The 22,109-nt window shown below is 39.8% G+C and overlaps 1 protein-coding gene across 1 annotated transcript in view; it reads left to right on the forward strand.

The window, feature by feature from the left end:
• Nucleotides 1–1,839: 1,839 nt before the first annotated feature.
• The window catches only part of LOC115361408 (immunoglobulin-like and fibronectin type III domain-containing protein 1), a 39,508-nt gene continuing 19,238 nt past the window's right edge, over nt 1,840–22,109 (forward strand). Inside the window, exons 1-11 of the mRNA XM_030054775.1 lie at nt 1,840–1,895; nt 8,974–9,086; nt 9,343–9,482; nt 9,610–9,709; nt 9,879–9,920; nt 10,078–10,120; nt 10,276–10,462; nt 10,796–10,909; nt 11,586–11,748; nt 12,254–12,526; nt 12,754–12,792. Coding sequence (XP_029910635.1) covers nt 1,840–1,895; nt 8,974–9,086; nt 9,343–9,482; nt 9,610–9,709; nt 9,879–9,920; nt 10,078–10,120; nt 10,276–10,462; nt 10,796–10,909; nt 11,586–11,748; nt 12,254–12,526; nt 12,754–12,792 — 1,270 coding nt within the window. The remainder of the gene's footprint in view (nt 1,896–8,973; nt 9,087–9,342; nt 9,483–9,609; nt 9,710–9,878; nt 9,921–10,077; nt 10,121–10,275; nt 10,463–10,795; nt 10,910–11,585; nt 11,749–12,253; nt 12,527–12,753; nt 12,793–22,109) is intronic.

Genomic DNA, 22,109 nt, shown 5'->3' on the forward strand with positions numbered 1-22,109 from the left:
GTAAAACCAAAGGGGGTCGCGAGCTCGTACCTCATCTATAAACCAGTCTCAGTGGGACCGAGAGCAGAATTGGAGACAGGTAAACTACTCTTCCTGTCTGTTTGTGTCTGAGACCAAGGGTACACCCTTGCTAACAGTCAGCCCTCACCTCTGTGTGCTATCTAGGTGGATCACGACTCAAAATATTATAGAAGTAGAAAAACTGGAGGATTCACAGCATCTTCTAGTCTTTCATTAAACGCTCAGACTATGATGAAACTGAATATAGTTTACATAAAAAGCAACAAAAGAGCAATCCTGTTTAAAAAAAAAATGATGTTGTGTTTTGATCTTCTGGCTGAACATTGCATGTAAAAATTATGCTAACTTCAGATAACCAGCCAGATTAAATGTACACTTTATCTCTGCTGTCTCATGTTTTTCACATTCTTGTTTTCTTCGTATTTGATGTGCATGTACCATCGAGAGCACTTGATTTCTCCTTGTGGATTTCAGAGAATGGAGCCGACAGAGCTGGAACAGCGTGTAGTCAGGCTCTGTGTAATCTGTATGAAGTCATTGTAGGGTCACAGCTAACTATAGCCTGAGAGGTGTGCATCGTCAGGGTTTGTCATGTGCCGACCATGCCTTGTAATGTAGGACATCAGCACAACTGTGACATCAAGGGCATGTTTGGCCGTTCAGATGTTCCTCTTTTTTCTCACAACCCTCTTGACTTTCATTAAAACCATGTTTGCACTATTGTCCTTTTAGCAAATCATCGGATAACAATGTTCTGTCGACGTGATGCTTGAACTTCAGAGGACGTACTAAACGAAGCATATTGCACTTTTGTACCCAGCTGACTTCGCTCAGTTTGATTACCACCAGCTGTTGGGTCGATTTATAACATACTGTAAACCGCACTGCAGTGGCTGGTCGACTTCACTGCTGACTTCTTTTTATCCTGCTAGCACATACAATGTAAAGCCCACATGAGCTGGCACACCTCTAAGCAAACAACTGTAACACAGAGATTTGGTTATCTATTCATTAAAAAATCAATTAAGCAAATCAGTGACCTTGTTACCAACATCAAGAACCAAATTCAACTCTGCTGTCGGTCTGACAATGCCCAAGATAGAAGTCTTGGCAGTTTTATGAGTTATGCAACCTATGACACAAGCGCACAGAGTTAGATCTGACTGTCAGCATAATAGCAATAAATCCTCTAAATCCACTGTAATTGGTTGTTTACTTGGCATTTGTAGTGGTCACACTTGTCAAAAATAAAACAATGCTCAGAACGCACTCTCTCGCCCTCCTCCTCCCTCTCTCTCTCTCTCTCTCTCTCTCTCTCTCTCTCTCTCTCACCCTCTCTCTCATATATTAAGTATGATAAAATTCTGCCACTTTTGTCTGTACTGCTGTAATGTACCCGCGAACTGTGGGTATTATCATGTGCCAGCAGTATAATATATTTAGGTTGTACAGCCTGATTGTGTCACACTTTGAAATCATTGGATGGCTTGGCAAGAGCAAAGCTTCACACATACACACTTCACACACATAGATGAAGTTAAATAAAACGTGAACCAATAATACGGTATATCATCACTTTATCACTAAACACAACCGAAGTCACTTTATAGAGCACAGTGTTATGATGCTGTATTACTATTTTTTATTATCTAATTGGACCATTTTTCTCAACTTTGCAACAACACTGCGCAACTGGGGGAATACACACCCACAAATGTCTCATTATACTGGGAAATGTTGATGTTCTCATAAAGAGTAATGATGCTTATGTCCACTTTCTAACTTTCAGGGCACCTTTGTCCATAAACACCTGCCAAAATGTGGAAAAAGTCCAAGATGAGAGATCCAACTGCCAGTGGCCAAGGTACAGCACAGTGTTGCAATCTTATTCCTCTTTCACCAACCTGCTTCAGGCTAACATAAAGTGGCTGGCTGTCTGGCGTTTTGACAGTAACAGCCTACAAATTGAGCCATAGTAATGAGATAAATAAAAGTAAATAGAGTGAAGGCAGTTTGTTTGCAATTATCAATTATCCCTCTTGCAAGATTAAAGTGTGAGGCAGCAGTAAATGCAATGTGCTGTCATGTTAGCTGTAGATACATGTAGATACATTTTTTTTTTTTTTTATTAAAGCTATTGGTCACCTTTGGACAAGCAACAACAAGTCTGTCCTGTTTCTACGTTTTTTTTTTTTTTTGTTTTTTTTGTTTTGTTTTTTTTTCCCATAACTAAAACCAGTCAAATGGGTGAGATTTTTGTGGGAGAGAAAAAAAAAACCCCTCTGTATTATAATATAAATCTCTTCTGTAAACTGGCCACATTTATCACTGAAATGCATACATGGAGCATCAGAAATAATGGAGTTAAAGAAAAAGGAAACAACTGCATGGAGCAAAATTGAAGAATTGCTCCCATCCGAGGTTTCAAGAAGAATGGAGCGTCGTCTTCATGCAGTGGGTGCTCTCTGGAAAGCTGTACACACTAAATCACTATTGCCAGAAAAAAAATTAGCTGCTATGGGAAGTTTGCAAAAGACTTTCTCTATAGAGATGTTTCTTTTTCAGCCACTGTGAGTGAAGATTTGTTGTAGAATAGGACTGGAATGATTTCCTCAATTCACTACTCCATTTAATACATGATACAGGGTTCACAATTCAGTATTCTCGTGATATTTTGAACAAAATTGAATTAAGAGTTGTTGTTTTTTTCTGAGGCATAATTAATGCATGCAGGCATAAACAATGTGTTTTCTTCTTCACTTCATAACATTTTAAACATCTTTACACCCCTGCTATAGAGAACTGAACTCAGAGTCACATAAACAATGCAAAATCACAAGGATAGGGTATCCCAAATCTCCAGGTGCTCCAAGCTTAGGGCTTGGAGCACCTGGGTCCACTTTTGCTATTTTAACAGCAGAACAAAGACATTTGGCGTAAAGGGTTGTACTTGCTCTCCTAATTGATGATGGGGGTAACATGCAACAAGCAAACCAAAATTGCCATCTCTCATTCACTTTAAAAGCCTGGTGTGTGTGCACCTTGGCAGATTACTGTTAAAATAGCACACTTGACAGGTAAGAAGGAAGACTTCTGCGGAGGAAATGGATCCATTCGCGCAAGAAGTGACAGCGCTCAAGCAGACCATCTATGGCAACAGCAGGATTCCACCAAAGCTCCCGGAGAGTGGACGTGCATTGTTACTCGCCTATGTAGGCGCTCATTACTATCTTGATAATGACCTTAAAATTACATTGAAACCTGCACCACTGACTTCAGACCTATTTTTTGTCAGTCGTGCAGCTGTTTTCACTTGCCCCAAGACAGCAACCTGCAAACAATGCTCCTGACCACACCTCATGTTAGGACCAACACGCCTATGGGCGCATGAATGGCTGCAAGTGCATTTGCTATCGACACAATGTGGGAGCAGGATGGGAAAATGACAACTGCTCTGCTCCACTTTTTGCAGTATTTTTCTCCCAGGAGCAGCAGTTGGCTCTTCCCCCGTTCTGCCTGCGGGAGAAAAGCCACCCCCTCTGGCTGCTTCTGCGTTGGTAGCTGCTGTGAGCACACTTTTTTCCCTTCATGTCCCGCTCACTGCCCTGGGACCGCGGTGGCGTTCCAGCTGAGCTACCGATGTCAAACTGTGTGTTAAACCGTAAGTTATTTGTTAAACTGTGCACACGAGGCATTCAAGGGACAGACTTTATTTTCCCCAAATACTTCCAGGGCTCGTACCTGTTAGTGCAGTCTGCAGTTTGCATTGTTTTGCCATGTGTTACTTTTATTAGAGGGTTTAATAAACTCCTCTATGTGCATCATGACATCTGACGATACGCATTGCCACATTTTTGCATTGCAAAGTATCGTGACACATATTTTGTTACGCCCCTATGAGAGACAAATAAATCCTGCGATTTTATCAACTGAGTATTCTGAAGAAACAAGTGGCCGCCATACGGATCTCATTTTTTAATGGAAACAAACATGTCTAGACTATTTGGTGGTGATTGTGCATAATGACTGTGTGCATCACTCCTGGAAACAAGCAGAGCAATTCAATTACTGTCTTGCATAAACTGTGTGTGAATAAATGTATCACCAAAACTGGTGGAAAATGAGCTGCCACTAATCATGTCAAAACCTCACATATACTGCTGGTGTTAACAGGCAATTTAGAACAGAAGAAAAAACACTGGTGTGTGCACAGTGAGAGATTGGTACATTTAAACAGCAATTTTAAAACACAGTGTTTTGTCTCTTTGTTGGTTTTAATCAGTAAACTGAATGCTTTGAAACACTCAGAACGTCAAGACAATCACCAATAAAAATTGAGTTAGAGCTCTTTTCTGAAGGTTTAAGTTAATATAGAGCCCGTAATCACAGTCACAATTTCAAAGAGCTTTACAAGCCCACAGTTTATAGAGAACAAAATGACATTCAACACAATTCTGCAGATTAATGCAAGGCTTAGAAACGGATTTTATGAAGGACAGGTCAGTCTTAAGTGTAAAATACAAAATAAATGTCCAACAACAATAACAGTTTAAAGACGAATGTACTAACCAAGCTTCACTATTCAATCTGACACAACAGCAATATGTATCTTGGCAGAAGAATAATCCTTGATTATAATTGTTATTTAAGTGTCACTGTTCATAATTAAAATTCAAAATAAAAGATTTTCAAATTCAATCTCTGCTTTAAGAGATTTTTTATTCTCATATTAAGTGTTAAACTCTTGTTTTTTTTTTGTTTTTTTTTTTTTTCTTAAAGCAAGTATATAAATCTGCCAGTGGGATGAGATAATCCCACTTCTCTCCTATGCTAATTAACTGGGTCAGCATCTACTGCACACCTGTCTGGCCAGACACCAGTCTCCTCTCTCTGGTCCTTCTCAGTATTTCTTCTTTTTTATTCCCTTTTTCATCCGTGGGTTCTTTGAGGATTTTTTTTTTTTTCTTGCCCGCTGTGAGGATTAAGTCAGGGGTTGTTTTGTTTGCTGTAAACTTGTGGGCCTGTAAAGCCCTTTGTGAGTGCAAACAGTGATTTTGGGCTCTAAATAAATTTCAACTTGAACTTGTTTCCAGAATTTGTCTGAATCAAGAAGTCATTTTCTTAGAACTAGTGGGCTGATCTGCTTTATTATGCCTTGTTTCAACATATGTCTTCGTGTTCCCAGAAACATTCCCACACATCGAATTTCAGACTAAATTACAGCATGGAAATTTTTCTGCAGTGTGTTTCTGTATTTTATTTCGTTACTTCATTAAAAGGTTGTGTTACTGCTCTGTAAATGGACAAAGAACAGTGATGCATGTATATCAAGTCGTTTCAGTTCTAAAGTCATTGCATAATGACCTTGAGTGGTTTGGAGCGGCTCACTGCTTAATTTAATTTGAGGACTATTTATCACGTGTTGTATTATTGCCCGTGTGTCTTCATATCATGTGCACATCATTCATGGGCAGTGGTGCATTACTTCTTTTGGTTCCAAAACACAGACTTAGCTGTTCAGGTGCCTCCTCTCTGACAGTTGTGAGAAAGCCAAGGATCAGTCACTGGGAAAAGAGGCTACTCTAATGTAATAGTTGACATGACATGACCTGTGAAAGAAAAAAAAAAAGTACTTGTGGTCGACTCCTGGAGAAAGAAAATGGATGGAACATTATTGCTACTCAAGAGGGTTCGCTCCAGCCACATGATACAGATTACTTCAATCAACAGGATTTACCAACTTTATCAAAAAGTATGTGAGTTGGTGCTTTCACCATCAGGCGGGCGGCTTGAGAACCAGTTGGCTAAAGGTCTTTTCTGTCTGACTTCAGTGATAAACTGAGGATGAGAAGAAAACATCCCTGGATTAAGGCTGCATGCCTGCCGTGCTGTTTACTGTGACCCTGGCTGTGCCTCTGTTTATTCAGGCCTCCGCAAGCCCTGCTTTCCACAGTGTGCCTGACTATGTTTTTACCACCAGCCTTCACACCCACTCTCTTTCTTTTACTCTCGCCTGTCTATTACATCCATCTATCCATCTGTCTATCTGTGTGAGAGGATGGGAGGGTAGATGCTTTCAATCCCCACTCCCCTCCTGACTCAAGAACTTCTAACTGATCTGCTAATTTCTTGTCACCCAGGTTTCTCCATGGTTCATCGATATATTCAGCATTTTAATGAGGTGTCTGGCAGCAAGTCAGGTGAAATGAAAGAGAGCGGTATTATTTTCTGCTAGACAAACATAGATCAGCTTTAGAAGTTGTCTATCATCTCTTAAGCCCTACTACATGACCACTCCGCTCAGTGCAGTAGGATGCCAAGGGTAAATCCATTATTGTAGATAATGGAATCAATACTTAATAATACATTAGGTATTATTGTGTCCTGTGTCTGCTTGTGTCCCGTCTCTTTGTGGTGCCTGATAACCTTAGATGTCTATTTGCTGCCTTGTTAAAACAGAAAGCTTCAGCTATGTGTTTGTCAGGGCAGCGGTTCTCCCATTTCTGTCCCTGTCATAATAATCATTAATCCGTGGATTAATGTTGTTCTAAATCTTCTCCCGTGTGATCCCCCCTATCTTTGCACCTTCAAAGCCCGATAAGAAAATGTTCAGCAACAAAACAGGTAGGCAGGGGATCACAGAGCGAATTTCATGCACTGGTGTTTGAAATGCCTAGGCGAATTAGCCGGTAATGCATCCAACTTTGTAGGCAGTGTTTTGGATGTGGGCGCTCACACACATACAGTGTGTGCTGCAATATCATATCAGAATGTAAGGGTTGTTGACGCCATGGTGAGAACACAATGCAAAGTTGCTCTTATATCTCTGTGGTAACAAGATAACACACTAATAAATAAAGCATGATAATTGGTCAGTCTATGATAAGCTGGCCAAATTAATTAAACCAAATGTGGACAAATCCTATGATTCTAAAAGAACTGAAACCTGCTGTAGGGGTGGGATGATAGTAAAATTTCATGTTGGCCAAAATAACTGCAGTTCACGATATTATCCCGGTAATCATCAAAATACTTTTTAAACTCTTAAAATGGAACTAAAACATACTGGAATCACTTTAACTTGCATTTTGTTACAGCTTTTTTTTTTGGTGAACATCCTTTTTAGTGAAAAATGAACAAGGACAGCATCTCATCAACACCCAGCAGGTGATCACAATGAGAGAGAAAAATAAATAAATAAACAAATCAACCCATCAGCCTGATGCAGCATTCACATGGTTCAATTAGTTATGTGTCGTAAATGCACAGAAAAATGAACAACTTGTTTTGTTTTCAGATCACACCGACAGGTACGGCAAGGACAACGGCAATTCAACCAGTTTACTGACGGATGGGTTGATTTTAACTGTTACCTACAGGCTGTGGTTAAATCACTGTTACGATTAGGACAAAAAAGAAAAAAAAAAAGTTAATTGCAGTCAATTGATCAATTGATTTCCATTCCACTCCATGTCTAGTCGGGTAAACCTGGCGGAGAGTGATTTATCTTTGGTGAGCTGGCCAGGCATACGTTAAGAATGGAAGAGAGGGACCATACTGTACAATGCAACCAGAGGCAAATTAGCTACACAGGCGAGGTAACATTACCAAGCTAATGTGAGCTAAATTCTCTGGTGACCAAAACATTAACTAAGATCAGAAACATGCAGGTTCCTTCTTGTGGCAATTCAAAGTAAATCAGATAATCAATACAGGACTGTATATTAGCGAGCTAGACAGTTTACCTACTCACTCATTTAGGGATATTCCAACCCTGTCTCATAGGAGTTTGTGCATTAGTCACAAACTTGGTGTCCATGGACATGAATTATCCTTTTTTTCATGCACATGGGCATGAATTCACCTTTTAAAATAAAGTGGTGTCCATGAACACGAATTTTGCTTTCCCTGAAGTGGATCATATCACGTCCAGAAGGGGCTAAATTTCTAGCTTTACCAAACAAGATGTATAAAAACACTTGGTTAAGGTTAGGGAAAGGATAGGTTTAGGGACCAAACGCAAAACTGGACACTGTCTCGGCCTATGAAAACAAACACTGGTCTCACCTCAGACTCAAACCTATTATCCCCATTTACTGTGTGATTGTACGAATAATGAGAATTTATCACAATCAACTTTTTGTGAGTGCTTTTTTTATCGCAATAGGCAAAGATATCCTATATGGCTCCATCCCTACTGCAACCACGTCTACATTGTTGTTAACTACTGCTGATATTGTACAGCTTATATCTACAGAGGCAGAGAGCAACTTCTGTCACTAAACCCTTACTCACATTTTGTCTAATATTGGTGTAGATATCAGTGTGGATTTAGATACAGGTAAAAAGAAGACTTAATGGAGACATTAGTATTACAAATCGTACTTGTCTACATTCACTTTGTCTCCACAACAAGCAGAAAAGACATTCTGTTTATGTGGAAACCAATGGGAAAAAGAAAAAAACATGAAAGGTAAACAGAAAAATACTGGGCTTTTATGTGGCTACTTTGCCCTCTGTTCTCTCTGTTTTTAAGACGCTCTTTGCCCCCTCTTTACTTTCATTAAGTCTTCAAAAAGGTAGCGCTTCTCTCTTGCCAACACCCAGGTGGGCTCCTTTCGATTGTTTTTCATTTTTCCCTGCAGTGCAGTGGGGCTGCTTTCAGGATTTTTTTTTTTTTTTTTTTTAATCAAGGTCCCACCACTCAAGGGGGTAAAATATGCCATGACTGACATCTGCTGGCAGCAAATGAAGTCATCCAGTCATGCCAAACACACCACTCTTCATCACCTCTCACCTTTCCATTTCCAACGCTGCTGTGCTGAGTGCATTTTTTGTTTGGTTTGGTTTCTTCTAAGCTTAGATTTTATGGTACTTACTTTATGGATTACATTTGGTCTCTGTCCTCACTCATATTTTTTGTTGTTGTTGTTGTTGTTTAACAGTCGTCAGGAAGAGATCAAAGATTCCTGGGGTGATGATCACACAGTTAGTGGCAAACATACCAGCGGGCAAGAGCACCCCGGATTTCCAACGTAAACCAATCACTCTAACCATCCAGGAAGGTGAGCCTCCCCATGTTATAACCATGCACTTATGCTGACCAACTGATTGCATTATATACAGTCAAAACCATTCAAGGAATCTGGGAGTTTACCTCATGGAAATGTATGTTAAACCCTAACAACTGCATGGTCATGTAAAATAGATACAAGAGACGATTGTAGGCAGATGACTGTTTGAATTTCATCGTGCCATCTTTCCATTTGTGGAATTCACATATGTGGAAATGACACTGTAATATTTTCCCACATCCTTTAGGGAAATTAGCTGTGTTCAAGGCTGTGGTGACAGGAGATCCGAAACCACAAGTGAACTGGACGAGAGCTAAAGGAGAAATTTCAGAGGACAACAGGTTTCAGAGCAAATACGATGAGTCATCTGGTGAATACACATTAGAGGTGAGCGGCTGTAAGATTTCACCTAAAATCACTTAAACACAATAATGTGTGAATATATGGGTTGTTTGTTGTGCGAATCCAATCTGTGTAACTGTCAGTTTGCCATGTCGCTTATTTGTATTGATAGATTCATAAAGTGTCTGGTGCCGACGCAGACACATACAAATGCTTTGCCACAAATGAATATGGAAAGGCTGTCTGCACTGCAACATTAAATGTGATTGAGGGTAAGAGTTACAACGGCTGTGCAATGTACTTCTAAATATGATTGTTTTTGTGTGTGTGTTTGTGTGTGTGTGTGTGTGTGTGTGTGTGTGTGTGTGTGTGTGTGAGTGAGTAAATGGGAGTTTCATGTCTGAAACTGGTAATTTCCTTCCTTTCTTATGCCTTTTGCAGTTGGATTTAAGAAAGAAAAGGCTATGGAGGAACTAGATGTTGGTGAGTAACAGTGGTGTCCCATGACAATAGAGTTTTTGTCAACTATTTTAAATTAATAAATGGATACAAAAGTTTGCACTTACCAATGAACAACATGTTGAGAATATAAGAAAAATCGAGGTGATATGAACTTCGTCTGAGACTGTTATATTTTTAGCCGCCACGGATCCGTCAGAGTTCAGGAAACTGTTGAGGAAAAGGTAAGAAAACAGACTCAGGATGTTTGTGTGTCTTGTCAGACATTGTGTGTGTGTGTGTGTGTGCATGTGTGTGTTTTATCATAGAACAATATTTTTGCTGGCCATGAATTCAGTCAGAACAATTAGCTTTTTTGTTATTTGCTTCATGCTTATAGCAAAGTAAAGGAAAAGCCCATGAAGAAAGAAGATGGGGAGGTTGACGAGAGATTCTGGGAAATCATCTTGAACGCTGACAGGAAGGACTACGAGCGCATCTGTGCTGAGTACGGAGTCAAAGACTTGCGTTTGATACTCAAGAAACTTGAAGAGAAGAAGCAGGAAAGAGTGGAGGAGCAGAATCAGGTATGAAAATTGTCAGACGGCTCATTTGATGTAGTACCTCCGGATACCTCAGCTCTGTGGTTTTGAAAAAGCCATCCTACGATAGTGCTTTGTCATTTGAATGAAGACATTTGCTATTAATTATTAAGCACAGAAACTTCATGCCGGAGAGTCTAAATGCTATCAGCTAAAAATTAGCTGATGCCTTGCATTTGAAACCAGTCATTTGTTCAAACGATGATCATCCATTTTCACCGCTCATTTCATCTCACTGATTCTAACTCACGTCTCCCTCGCCCCCTCATCTCATTCACCTGTTTCTCTCCATCTCCTCTCTCATGATTCTCTTGTCAGTACGTTGAGTACCTCAGAAACCTGAGGCATATTGAGGTTAAAGGAGATGGCACTGCTTCTTTTGAGTTTGAAATGGAGCTCAAAGACCCAACCAGTAGAATATTCCTCTACAAGGTGAGACAGTTGAACAGCTTTTATCGGTTGTTTGTTGTTTTTACCAGTTTTTAACAGTTCTGAAACCAAGACCGAAAGTGTGACACAAACATCCACGGTCTCTAGTCACGGATCTGTCTTCTGCCCCGTAGTCCCTGAGTAAAAAGCGAGGGCTGAATGGAGCCGTGGATTTGTGCAGTCGTTACAGTCCATTTATCTTGCACCACCCAGACAACTGTTTATGGCTCTGTGCCAAAAACTTCACTATTATGTTTATGCTTAATATCTGGAGATCTGTTTCAGTGGACATGTGATTTTTGTTCAGTTCTATTTGCTGCAAGCTGCAAAAGTGGTACTGCAATTTAAATACCCTTAAATGAATCAATATATCAAATTGAACAGAAATATCACATGTGACCTTTGTGGATCAGAATCAAACTGAATCCTGAAATCAGAGCCAACACCCAGCCCAAGTTACATTTACTTACAGTGACAAGGTGAGGCACATCATCACATCATTTTCATGTCTCATTTTCCACTTACTAAAATAAAGGTCATTCATTACTGCAGATGTTGTTGTTTTTTTTAATTAAAACATACAGGCTACAGTAAACATAAATGGTGTATATGCTTTTTTTTTTTTTATAAATGCGTGACAGTTTTGTTTTGTTGGTATCTTTCTGCTGCTGTGTGGTAGGACGGTGTGATGATTCCCTATAGTGACGATACCTCACAGAAACACAGCCTGAAGACCGTTGGAAAGAAGGTCGTTTTTAGTATTAAGGACCTTGTGCCAGAGGACGCGGGGCTGTATCAGGTGGATGTAGAAGAGGTCAACGTCTTCGCTACAGAATTCAGAAGTATGTTCAATACAGAAACTGAACAGAGAGGTTGCTACTGAATTATAATCCCTACCTCCCAAGAAATATGAATACCGAGCACGTTCAATTGTTCAGTCCGGGGGTCTCAAGTAGTTTCCAGACTCTGACACTGAAGGACACAACATTCATTACCACTTTGAACAGTTCGAGGTCCATGCTGTAGGCTTACAAAAAGGAACATTTTTTTATTGCTATTTTATTTCACTTAATTAATTAATTAATTAATTTTCTGGGTAAACACATTATTGTCTAATAGAGGAACAAGAAAGAAGAGAAAATAATAAATCATACCCTTTAATCTGTAATAAGGTTCTGGTTCTGGTTCATAAGTGATACAGCAAATACATGTTGGATGAAATGACATTTTTTTTTTTTTTTGCATTATATCAGTATCACATTAGTGTGTTTTTAACTTGCTTATTCTTCCTCTTTTAATTTGTTTTATGTGTGTATGTGTCTCTGTTTTTGCGCATGCTACCCATAGTTCCCAAAGTAGACTTTCTTGTCAAAATTCAGGAGGTAAAAGCCAAAGAGAGAGAGGATGCGGTTTTTGAGTGTGCCCTGTCACACCCCCTGGCCAAGATCAAGTGGATGGGGAAGAACAGCGCCCTGGAAGATGGAGACAAATACAGCATAACCGTGTCAGACGACAAACTGATCCACAGGCTTGTGGTCAAGGACTGCAAGCAGCTGGACAAAGGCATCTATTCTGCTGTGGCTGGCATCAAATCCTGCAGCGCCTGGCTGGTTGTGGAAGGTAACACAGCACAATACACTCATCCAGAGGATAATTCATGTTTCATTTTCATTCTACTTTCATATGGCCAATGGTGTATAACAACATGATTGTTTTTAATGATTGCTGTCATTAAAACATCATTTTTAAAAAAAAAAAAACATTACCTTTTATTTGGTTTTCTCAAATAAAAGCGAATTGTGTGTCTTGATACTCATTTTGTATTTCACGTGCTCCTGTCCTCCAAGCTGACAGTGACTCTGCAGCTCCTGGTAAAAAGAAAGCTCGTAAAACAACCTCAGCTGGTGGAGCAGGCATCGACCTTGAGCAAGTGGCAAAAGAGCAACAGATTAAAATTCAACAAGAGAAGGACAAGCTAGAGGCAGCTATAAAGGAAAAAAAAGAAGAGGAGAAACCAATAGTTGAAGAGCCATCTCCCAATGCATCTTTTGTTGCTAATGCAACAAAAGATGTTGCACTGAAAACAGAGAATAGAACCGATTCAGGGTGTGTAACGAAGGAAGAGGTGAAGCTGAAAGAAGATGATACCAAGAGCAAGAAACAAGAAACAGAAGTCTTGCCAGTGGATTCTGACAAGACAGCAGGTAAAGTACATTTATACTCAACCAATGCTTTTCCACGGTCAAACAATGGACTTGAATGTCTATTTCTGACCTAAACATGTAGTTTTCCAGTTTTGGTCATTTCAAGACAAGTAAATATGGACTAACATGCACCTTATTTTCATATCAGCTATAAGACAGGCCTTGCCATTCAGTGCCTAAGTACAATTTGGAATACTAGAGAGGGCAAAAACCTTTGCCTACCATGATGTCAAACTTTACAAGATCACCCTCCTTAAAGTTAGATTTCTCACCAAACACCAAAGGGAAGGTAACCAAGAGCAACCCCACTTTGTAGTTTATAGTGTCTTTGTCCCGATGGTTTTGTTCATGTGAAATTTAAATCATAAAAATACAAATGTGCGGCCTTGAGCTGACAGAAATACGAGCCACTTCTTCCCTGTCACAGTGCTGTTCCATCTGTTGCAGCATGCACAGAAAAGAGACAAAACTTATTTCAGTTCTGTCTCTGATGACAGGCAGTCGAATAGATCTACTGAAAAAATCATCTCTAAATGATGTTGACCCAAATACACAAACAGGTGAGCGGAACCACTACGGATGGCAGCACACGAGTACTGTTGTGCCAAACACACTTAGGACTGAGACACCCTGAGTGATGGCTGTGATTGCTATCAGATGGAGAGCTACACTACCTTAAGTTCAACCCTGGTAAAATCTGAGCTGTATCTTCATAGGAAGTAAGTAAACTGGAGATTTCAATTACTGATCAGTGTCAGTCAAGTGAATGAATATTTAAGACAATTTTATCGATCTATGCAGAAGCAGTTTAATGTCAGGTTTACATTCCCATGCATATTGCTAAGATCACTACAGCCAGTACAGCATAAACCAGTGACAACATAATTATGTCTGCTGTATAGACAGTAAAGCATTCACCAAACACACATCAGAGCAGGGAGGTGTTACTGTATAAAAAATACATAATAATTACTCCAGCAATAATGGCACAACATGCTCATGAATCTGCATTTTTAACACAATAGATCTTAGTTTTGTTCCGTTAATTATTACAGAGTTTTATCATAGATTATGCTTCTTTTGTTAGTGTCCCATGCCCTTGATACTTCTACTGTCCTCCCATATAAAAATGTGATTTTCATATACGGACATATATGTCTAACATATATTACAAATAAATCTGTCCTCCCCATTGTATTGATATATGGTATGTCCATATATAAGTGACACGTATGTCCAGCTTATATGAGCTACACATATATCAGCATAAGCAGTGGGGTGTATGTACAGGACGATACATGTAGTATATATGGCAACATCTTCCTAATATAGTTGCATATATTTTACATATATTAGATTTACGTACGAGTGCAGTTGGAATTGTTATTAACAAGTGTGGGCACTCCACCGCTGTTGCCCCACTGGCTTGGTGCATGTTGGGGGAATGCAAGTACAGTGGTCCCTCGTTTATCGCGGGAGTTACGTTCTAAAAATAACCCGCAATAGGCGAAATCCGCGAAGTAGTCAGCTTTATTTTTTACAATTATTATAGATGTGTTAAGGCTGTAAAACCCCTCACTACACACTTTATACACTTTTCTCAGACAGGCATTAACATTTTCTCACTTTTCTCTCTTGTTTAAACACTCTCAAAGTTCAAACCTTTGTAGAAAAATAAGTCCAGTAAAAAAAAAAGCATGCAAAATTGCACCAAAAAAAATCCACGAAACTGCAAGGCCGCGAAAAGTGAACCGCGTTATAGCGAGGGACAACTGTAGTTGGAGAATGGGATTTGTACATTTTGGCCTGAGGATGGCACTAGAGGAAAGGTCACGAAGTCATGAAAATTGACAGGGTTCATCCTCTGTGTAGCATCAATTTACTTTACAAATTTCATGGAAATCCACCCAATATATCCACCCACTATATTTTAGAGATATTAAATGTTACATTTTGACCTGAGGGTGGTGCTAATGGAAAAGTCGTAAAGTTAGTAAAATAAAGAGGGCTCATCCTCTTTGGTAAGGTTCCTTGGGGACATTACTAGAGAAAAGGTTACAGGTTCATCACAATCAAAAGGATTCTTCCTTCAGAGAGTATGGATGCACTGAAATATCACAGCAATGAAATGCACTGAAATATCACAGCAATCCAATAATTATTTTTTGTGTTAGCTTATGTGTAAAGCGGATTTTTGGCCTGAGGTGGTCCTAAACGAAAGATCACAGGATCCCCAAAACTGTCATGGTTCATCCTCTAGGGAGCATAAGACTTCTCACCAAAGTCTGCGGTAATCCCAATAGATTTTGATATATTGTGCACAAGAGAATATCTATAGACATTGTGCACAACCCTAATTTGCTAGAAGCAAGGACATGAAGTAATCAAAACTGACTGGGCTAATCCTCTGGGGTCCATGGATAAGCTCACCAAATTCCATGGCAATCCACCTAAAAGATGTCAAGATATGTTTCCTTGGAGTCCAGTTGAGAATGAATGGATAGAGGAAGGGACAAACACAACCACCTTTAGGCCCCGCCTGCCAGCAGGGCAAAACCTCACCAAATTAAAAAAAAAAAAGTCTTGGACTCCTTTTTAAGGGGAAGAACCAGATGAACCAGAGGAAACTGAGGACACCACTGCAAAGGATTCCAGACACACAGGACAAGTCTTGGAAGATGAAGAGACTGGTAAGATACAAGTTACTACATCCTGTATTAACTGCATGGAGGAGGCAAAGCTCACAGCTATGAAACAGGGTCAGTATTGAGATAGGAAGCATTTCTAAAAATATTACATAAAAAAAAAAAAAAAAAAAAAAAACTGTACTTGAACACTTAATCAACCAGTGTGTTCCGTTTCAGAATGAAATAGTAGTCTCAGCACACAGGAAGGTATTTTGAGCAGCGGATGCTGCCCAGCCTATTTGTTGCATAGGCCTAATGTGCTTTTGTTTTTCAAGTTTTGCACTCAGCCGCCCATAAATGGCACACAGTTCAAATTTATTTATTCATATGCATACACAAACTGCATATGTCAAAGAAATGAGAGAGAGAGAGAGAGAGAGAGAGAGAGAGAGAGAGAGAGAGAGAGAGAGAGAGAGAGAGAGAGATCAACACAAGACCTACACAGTATGATCACAGAAGACTACCCTTCAAGTATTTTGCTAAGGTCCATTCAACCAGTATTATCACTCAGAAGACAAACCTGTAAGAAATATCCATTGTTATTTATAAATGTAGGCTGCACAGTGGAAATGAAGGTGGCACCCCAACAACAGGAACTTGTACAAGGTTTCAAAGAATATATAACAAATAAACTGCCAAATACTAGACAGAAAGAGAAAGAGAGAGAAAGAGGGAGAGAGAGAGAAAGAGAGAGAGAGGGGGAGAGAGAGAGAGAGAGAGAGAGAGAGAGAGAGAGAGAGAGAGATTAAAGGTCAGCACCCTACAAGGAAGGCATTTTAATTTTTTTCATTTCCTCCCGTGGATTGTCTTTACTAATCCCAATGGTGCCATATTAAAAATAGCAGCTATTAAAAATAGCAGAAGCTGAGTGAAATGAATAGCTTCACTCCATACAAGTCACATGCACACACAACTGCATGTCCTTGTGACGTGCACCGCCTCTTTTCACATGGATAGCCTAAATAAGGCATTGCCACTGGGTACCCAGTTTTTGTAGCCATCCAATAGGTTTCTCAACATCCCACATCACTAATACAGACAGTCTAAACTCAAAACAGGCTTGCAGTAAACACGCAACATCTCACAACAGTGTATTGCGCATCCGCGTGTGAAATATTACTGTAACAAAGAACCAAATAATAAAGAAACGTCTTACCTGGTATTTGAAGACCACAAACCTGATAGTAGAGCCAGTCTTTAGGCAGCGAAGGGGAGAGTGATGGTGCTCAGAGGAGATGATGGACACTGGCTGATGCAGTAAAAGTGGTAATAACTTTTGAGCATCATCTTGGGCTGACTTGTGGTCCTGCGTTTTGGAGGACACACAGCAATATTCAGGGAGATGTGCGGTAACCTCATTCAACTTGTGTTGAAAGTGTGGGTTAGCTGTACTGATAGCAATGTTCACTCTTAAGGCAGCAACTTCCATTACTTCCTGTCAAATCAGCAATCAAGCTCGGATGTCACAGTAGGCTACAAGGCCCAATAGACCTCGGTGTCCTAGCCGGGTGGAGTTTTGCTGGTTCATGGAGGAAGGGGTGTTTCAAGATTGGTTATGGTTGCAGAAGCGGCCACTGTGATGCAGAACTCCTGCATCAGTCCGTCATCTCTCTCTGAATTGACCCCACTCCTCTCTGTCCCGAATTTTCATCTAGCAAAATTTATGTTGGGTTGACACGGATTACCTGTGCGGAAGCTGGGGACGCTGGATGGGACGCTACACTTCTGTTCCAGCTGCTATGGCTCTGGGTTGCTTTTTTTCCAAGGATGGCAAAGTAATTTTTTTGTACTTTGAGAGGTCATTTTGTCTCATTGGTTAAGGTTAGGTTTGGGCATAGGTGGGTTGTGGCTAAGATTACGAAAAGACTGTAGGGAATTAAATTAATTCAATTAGGTCATGCCTTCGCCATCCTGGGGGAAAAAAATCGCCTGTGTACAATTATTTGTGGCGGTGGAGCATGTAGTGCTAACTTTACTGTTACTGGACAACTGGAGCTCATTTGTTGCTGTCTCTTTGGTCAGCACTAGCAGAACCTTTGTTGTCTGATTACCTTTTTTTTTTTTTTTAAATCTCTCCGAAAAATATCTGAAATATGATTTTGCGCCAGTGCATTCTGATAGTTAACTTGTATGATAAACAACCACCGCCCCAACTCCCATGATGCCACAAGAATATATTTGAATATATATTATGCTTAAACTTTTAAAGGAAATTTAAATATAAATTGTTATATCGAATATATTCTCCAAAGAAAAATTGTTGCTTTAAAGTAATGTATTTGCTTTCTATATGCTAAGTAAAAATAATAATTTGCATTTTCACTGTGGTCTTCTCTCCTGCTACTAAGGCCGGTCACTGTCTGAGGCAGGGAAGTTGGGCTTTCCCACTCTGTGACTGTTTGTGTCACAGAGTGTGACACAAACAGTCACACTCTGTGCTTTGGCCTCTGGCTGTAAAACCCAGCTTGTGTATTACAGCCAGGTCAGACAGCGCCACTTTAATTTTAAGGTGAAGAGACAGATCCCGATGATCCATATGAGACTGAGGGCTCCTCTGAGTTTGCCGAGCGGAAGAGGCATGCAAACACAGGCTCACAGCTACACAATACAGTGATTGGTGAAGGATGATATGACTGTTGTGCAATGACTGCAAGGAGACGATAAAGCTGGCAGGTTTTCGCTGTCCAATGAAATCCACGTGTCTCTAATTTTGATTATCATAGAGGATTTATCTCTTCCTCTAGCCTGTGGGTTCAGGAAGTTCTATAACCCTTGTGTTTTTGATTTTTTTTTTTTTTTCAAAACTTGTTACATAAACTGAAGCATGTGCATACCATAAAGCTAAAGCTTTCCTTAGTTTAATTCTCCTTAGATATGGTTTTCACTGGATAGCAGCAAAGTATGGGATACTGAAAATAGCACCCATATTGTCCAATTTATTTTATTGGGAATGAATAGCTAGCAGCCCCGCTGATGTATGGTAATACCCTTGTTTACATTGTGATTTGTTAAAGCGGGGAAGCAGGAACCTGGAACTGACCATATCATGTAAATTAAATCTTATCTGCACTGGCAAAGTTGGATTATTTAATATCGCCATTTCTAAGAAAACTAAGTGCAAGCCTCTGCATTGCAGAAAAATAAAATGCAATACACTGACAGAATATATGTCCTATTTGAGCTGTTATGTCCTCTCATAAACCATACAGCAAACCTCTGACATTAGTTGTACCAGGAATCCATAGTCACCACCTGTCCTCAGGCTTTTGTCCAACCCTCACTTAGATGCCAACCGGTAAAAATACTTCTAAAGACCACACAGAAGAACAGAAGCAACATCTAGACTGTTTTAGTTTTGCTTGTGAATACTGTACATTATAAATACAGCGTGATGTTTTCTAAATGTGAGCAATTAAGAGGGAGCACCATCGATACTGAAGGCAGACAGGGGCAGATAAAGCATGATCAAAGCATAAACAGATCAATTATGAACAAGCTTGATGTTTAAGTATCTATCTATTTATTTAATTATTAAAGTTGTATTATATGCCAGCTGGAAAAATATACTGGTGGACTGTAAAAGAATAAAATTGAGCTCATGCATACGTGAGGGAAAACCGATCCAACAAATGTAATGCAGTAGGAGAATAAAATCAATTAAAGTGAAACATAACATATACAGAACAAAATAAATAAAACAACAAAACCATTTTTAATCCTTTCTCCAACAGAAGCGGTGTTCATTTAAAATAGGATTGCAGAGCCACATATTTTCAATTCAGATTAGCAAATACTCACCAGTTCTTAAGAAAATGAATCTATGTGTCTGTGGTAATGATGAATAACATTATCTTTGAAATGTATTTATTGGATGTACATATTTGGCTGTCTTTTCTGTTTGGCTAACCCTCAGAAACAGCATGCCCACTCGTTGTTTATGTCATTGCTGTCTGTGATAACCTGTATGTGTCATTTTTGAAAAGTTCAAGCAGGAATATTTTAATATAATGGCCGTATCACAGATTCAAATGAAGGAAGATTTTACAATGGGAATGAAGACTCTGTCAGATCTGCCAAGCATTCAAGACGCACAAAGCAAGGTCAAGACATTCAAGGTGGAGTGGCTGGTAAGAGACCGCATGTAGAAGACACATCTGTTCTCAATACCTAGTAGTACAGACCCCTACTGACTCTGGAACAGACCTCATCTACGTTACTTGCTCATTTATTTGTGATGGATAAGATTATCACATGTGTTTTTGTTCTTTTAACACTCGTATGTTTATTTGTTATATGGTGTCTTTGTCACTGTTTGTGTTATCTCTGTTGGTACCTTTGTTTAGTGCAGCAGTTGAAATGCTGATTTAGTGCTTATCCAGCTCGTACTCTTCCTCTAACTGATACACTAGAGTACCGCTGTATTGATTTTATGGCCATACCACAGATCCTAATGAGCTAAGTGACTCTGCTGGGAATGCAGACTTTGCTGGGTCTGCCAAGCCAAAGGGCAGAGGGCAAGGCCAACAAACACAAGGTCGCATTTCTGGTAAGAAGCCACATGCACAGTGTTGACTGCATGTACTGTGGGTGATGGTCAAGTATGGTTATACCTGTTTGAGGTATACTATACCATGCTGGCGGAAAAAAACATTACCCACTCCATCACTATGACTTAATTTGCTACCATGCAAATTAATTTCTACTGAATATTTACTGAAATCCATCACTACATCACAGCCATTTTCACTGCCAACATCTTCCTTAGCTTACACACACATTTTATAATGGTTATGGTCACTTAAAGTGACAACACAATGCAATACTGCAGTAGTAATGGACTCTCCCATTTGAATGACTGAATTTCATGTGAAATGCTATGGATTTGTTACGATCAGCATGTTCACAGCGAGAGAGGAGAAAACTGTGATTACATGTGGTTGACAGGCAGTGATGCCTCCTGGCAGAGAACTCACATGATTGGCATTAAAAGGCAATAAGGATACTTCCTTGCAACGAAGCTCACCTGACTGGTTGAAGCCTAACATAAGCTGTGAGATTTTTGAAAGTTTGAATACAGCAGCAGGGGCTAACACAGAGGCTAGATTTTTTTTTTAACACCATTGGATTTACTGAGAGCTAAGTGGGTGGTGCCACATTTTCACCAAATAATACAAAAGAAACTTAGCTTAAACATATGAGAAGGCGGCTCAGTGACTCTTCTGCTTCTCCTCCCCCTCTCATACCTAACAAATGCGCCTATTAACAATTACACAATAATTCAGGCCTCTGTGTAAACAAATTATTTGTGGTAGAACATTTACACACTATCCACACATAACAACTAAGCTGTTATTTGCTTGTTTCTTTGGCTTGAAGATGTTGGTTAAATTCTCTTCATTGCTGGAACTTTTGAATTAGAATTGCTTGTGTAGTTGCATGTCATGTTGTCAGGCAGAGAGTTCATGGCTTGCTCTTGGCAAGACTGATCCCAGGAGAAATCCTTGCTGTCGTGCTGTCATGTGGCACTGTTGTTTATCTTTGTGATGGCTTGCAAATGTCACTTGGAAAAGCTCAAGCAGGAGTATGTTAATGTAATGGCCATACCACAGATTCAAATGAAAGAAGATATTCTGATGGGAATAAAGACTTCACTGGATCTGCCAAGCATGCACGATGTACAAAGCAAGGTCAAGACACTCAAGTTGGAGTGACTGGTAAGAAACTACATGTAGAAGACACGCCCATTCTCCAAACACAATAGCAGGCAAACAAGAGTGTGTTGTTATTTTGTTAATATTTGTTACATGTTCTCTTTTGATAGTGTTCCTGTTGTCGTTGTTGGTAGTTGGTAGCTGTGTAAAGTGCAGCAGCAGAAATGTTCATTTAGAACTTAAATCTCACACTGAAACATTCAGACAAAATCATATTGATTTCATGGCCACACTCCAGATCCTACTGAACTGAGTGACTTTGATGAGAATGAAGACTCTACTTGGTCTGCCAAGCCTTCAAGGGGCAGAAGGCAAGGCGAGCGATTGCAAGGTGGCATGTCTGGTAAGAAACCACATGCACAGTGTTGACTGCATGGAGGAGCTGCACTGTAGTTGACTGGCAAGGATAGTTCTACCAGTTACTTTCAGGTAGACTGCACCATGCTGGCACCAGATTACCCACTCTTAGAGCAGCCTCTACTGCTGTAAATTGTCCATGTCTGTACTATGGACAAGATTAACAACCACGTGTGATTTTCTTTGTTTCCTTGACTTGTTTTCAGGCACATAAATATATGACTAGTTTGTTATTTAGAGTTCA

Source organism: Myripristis murdjan, chromosome 7, assembly GCF_902150065.1.
Source record: "Myripristis murdjan chromosome 7, fMyrMur1.1, whole genome shotgun sequence".
NCBI lineage: Eukaryota > Metazoa > Chordata > Actinopteri > Holocentriformes > Holocentridae > Myripristis > Myripristis murdjan.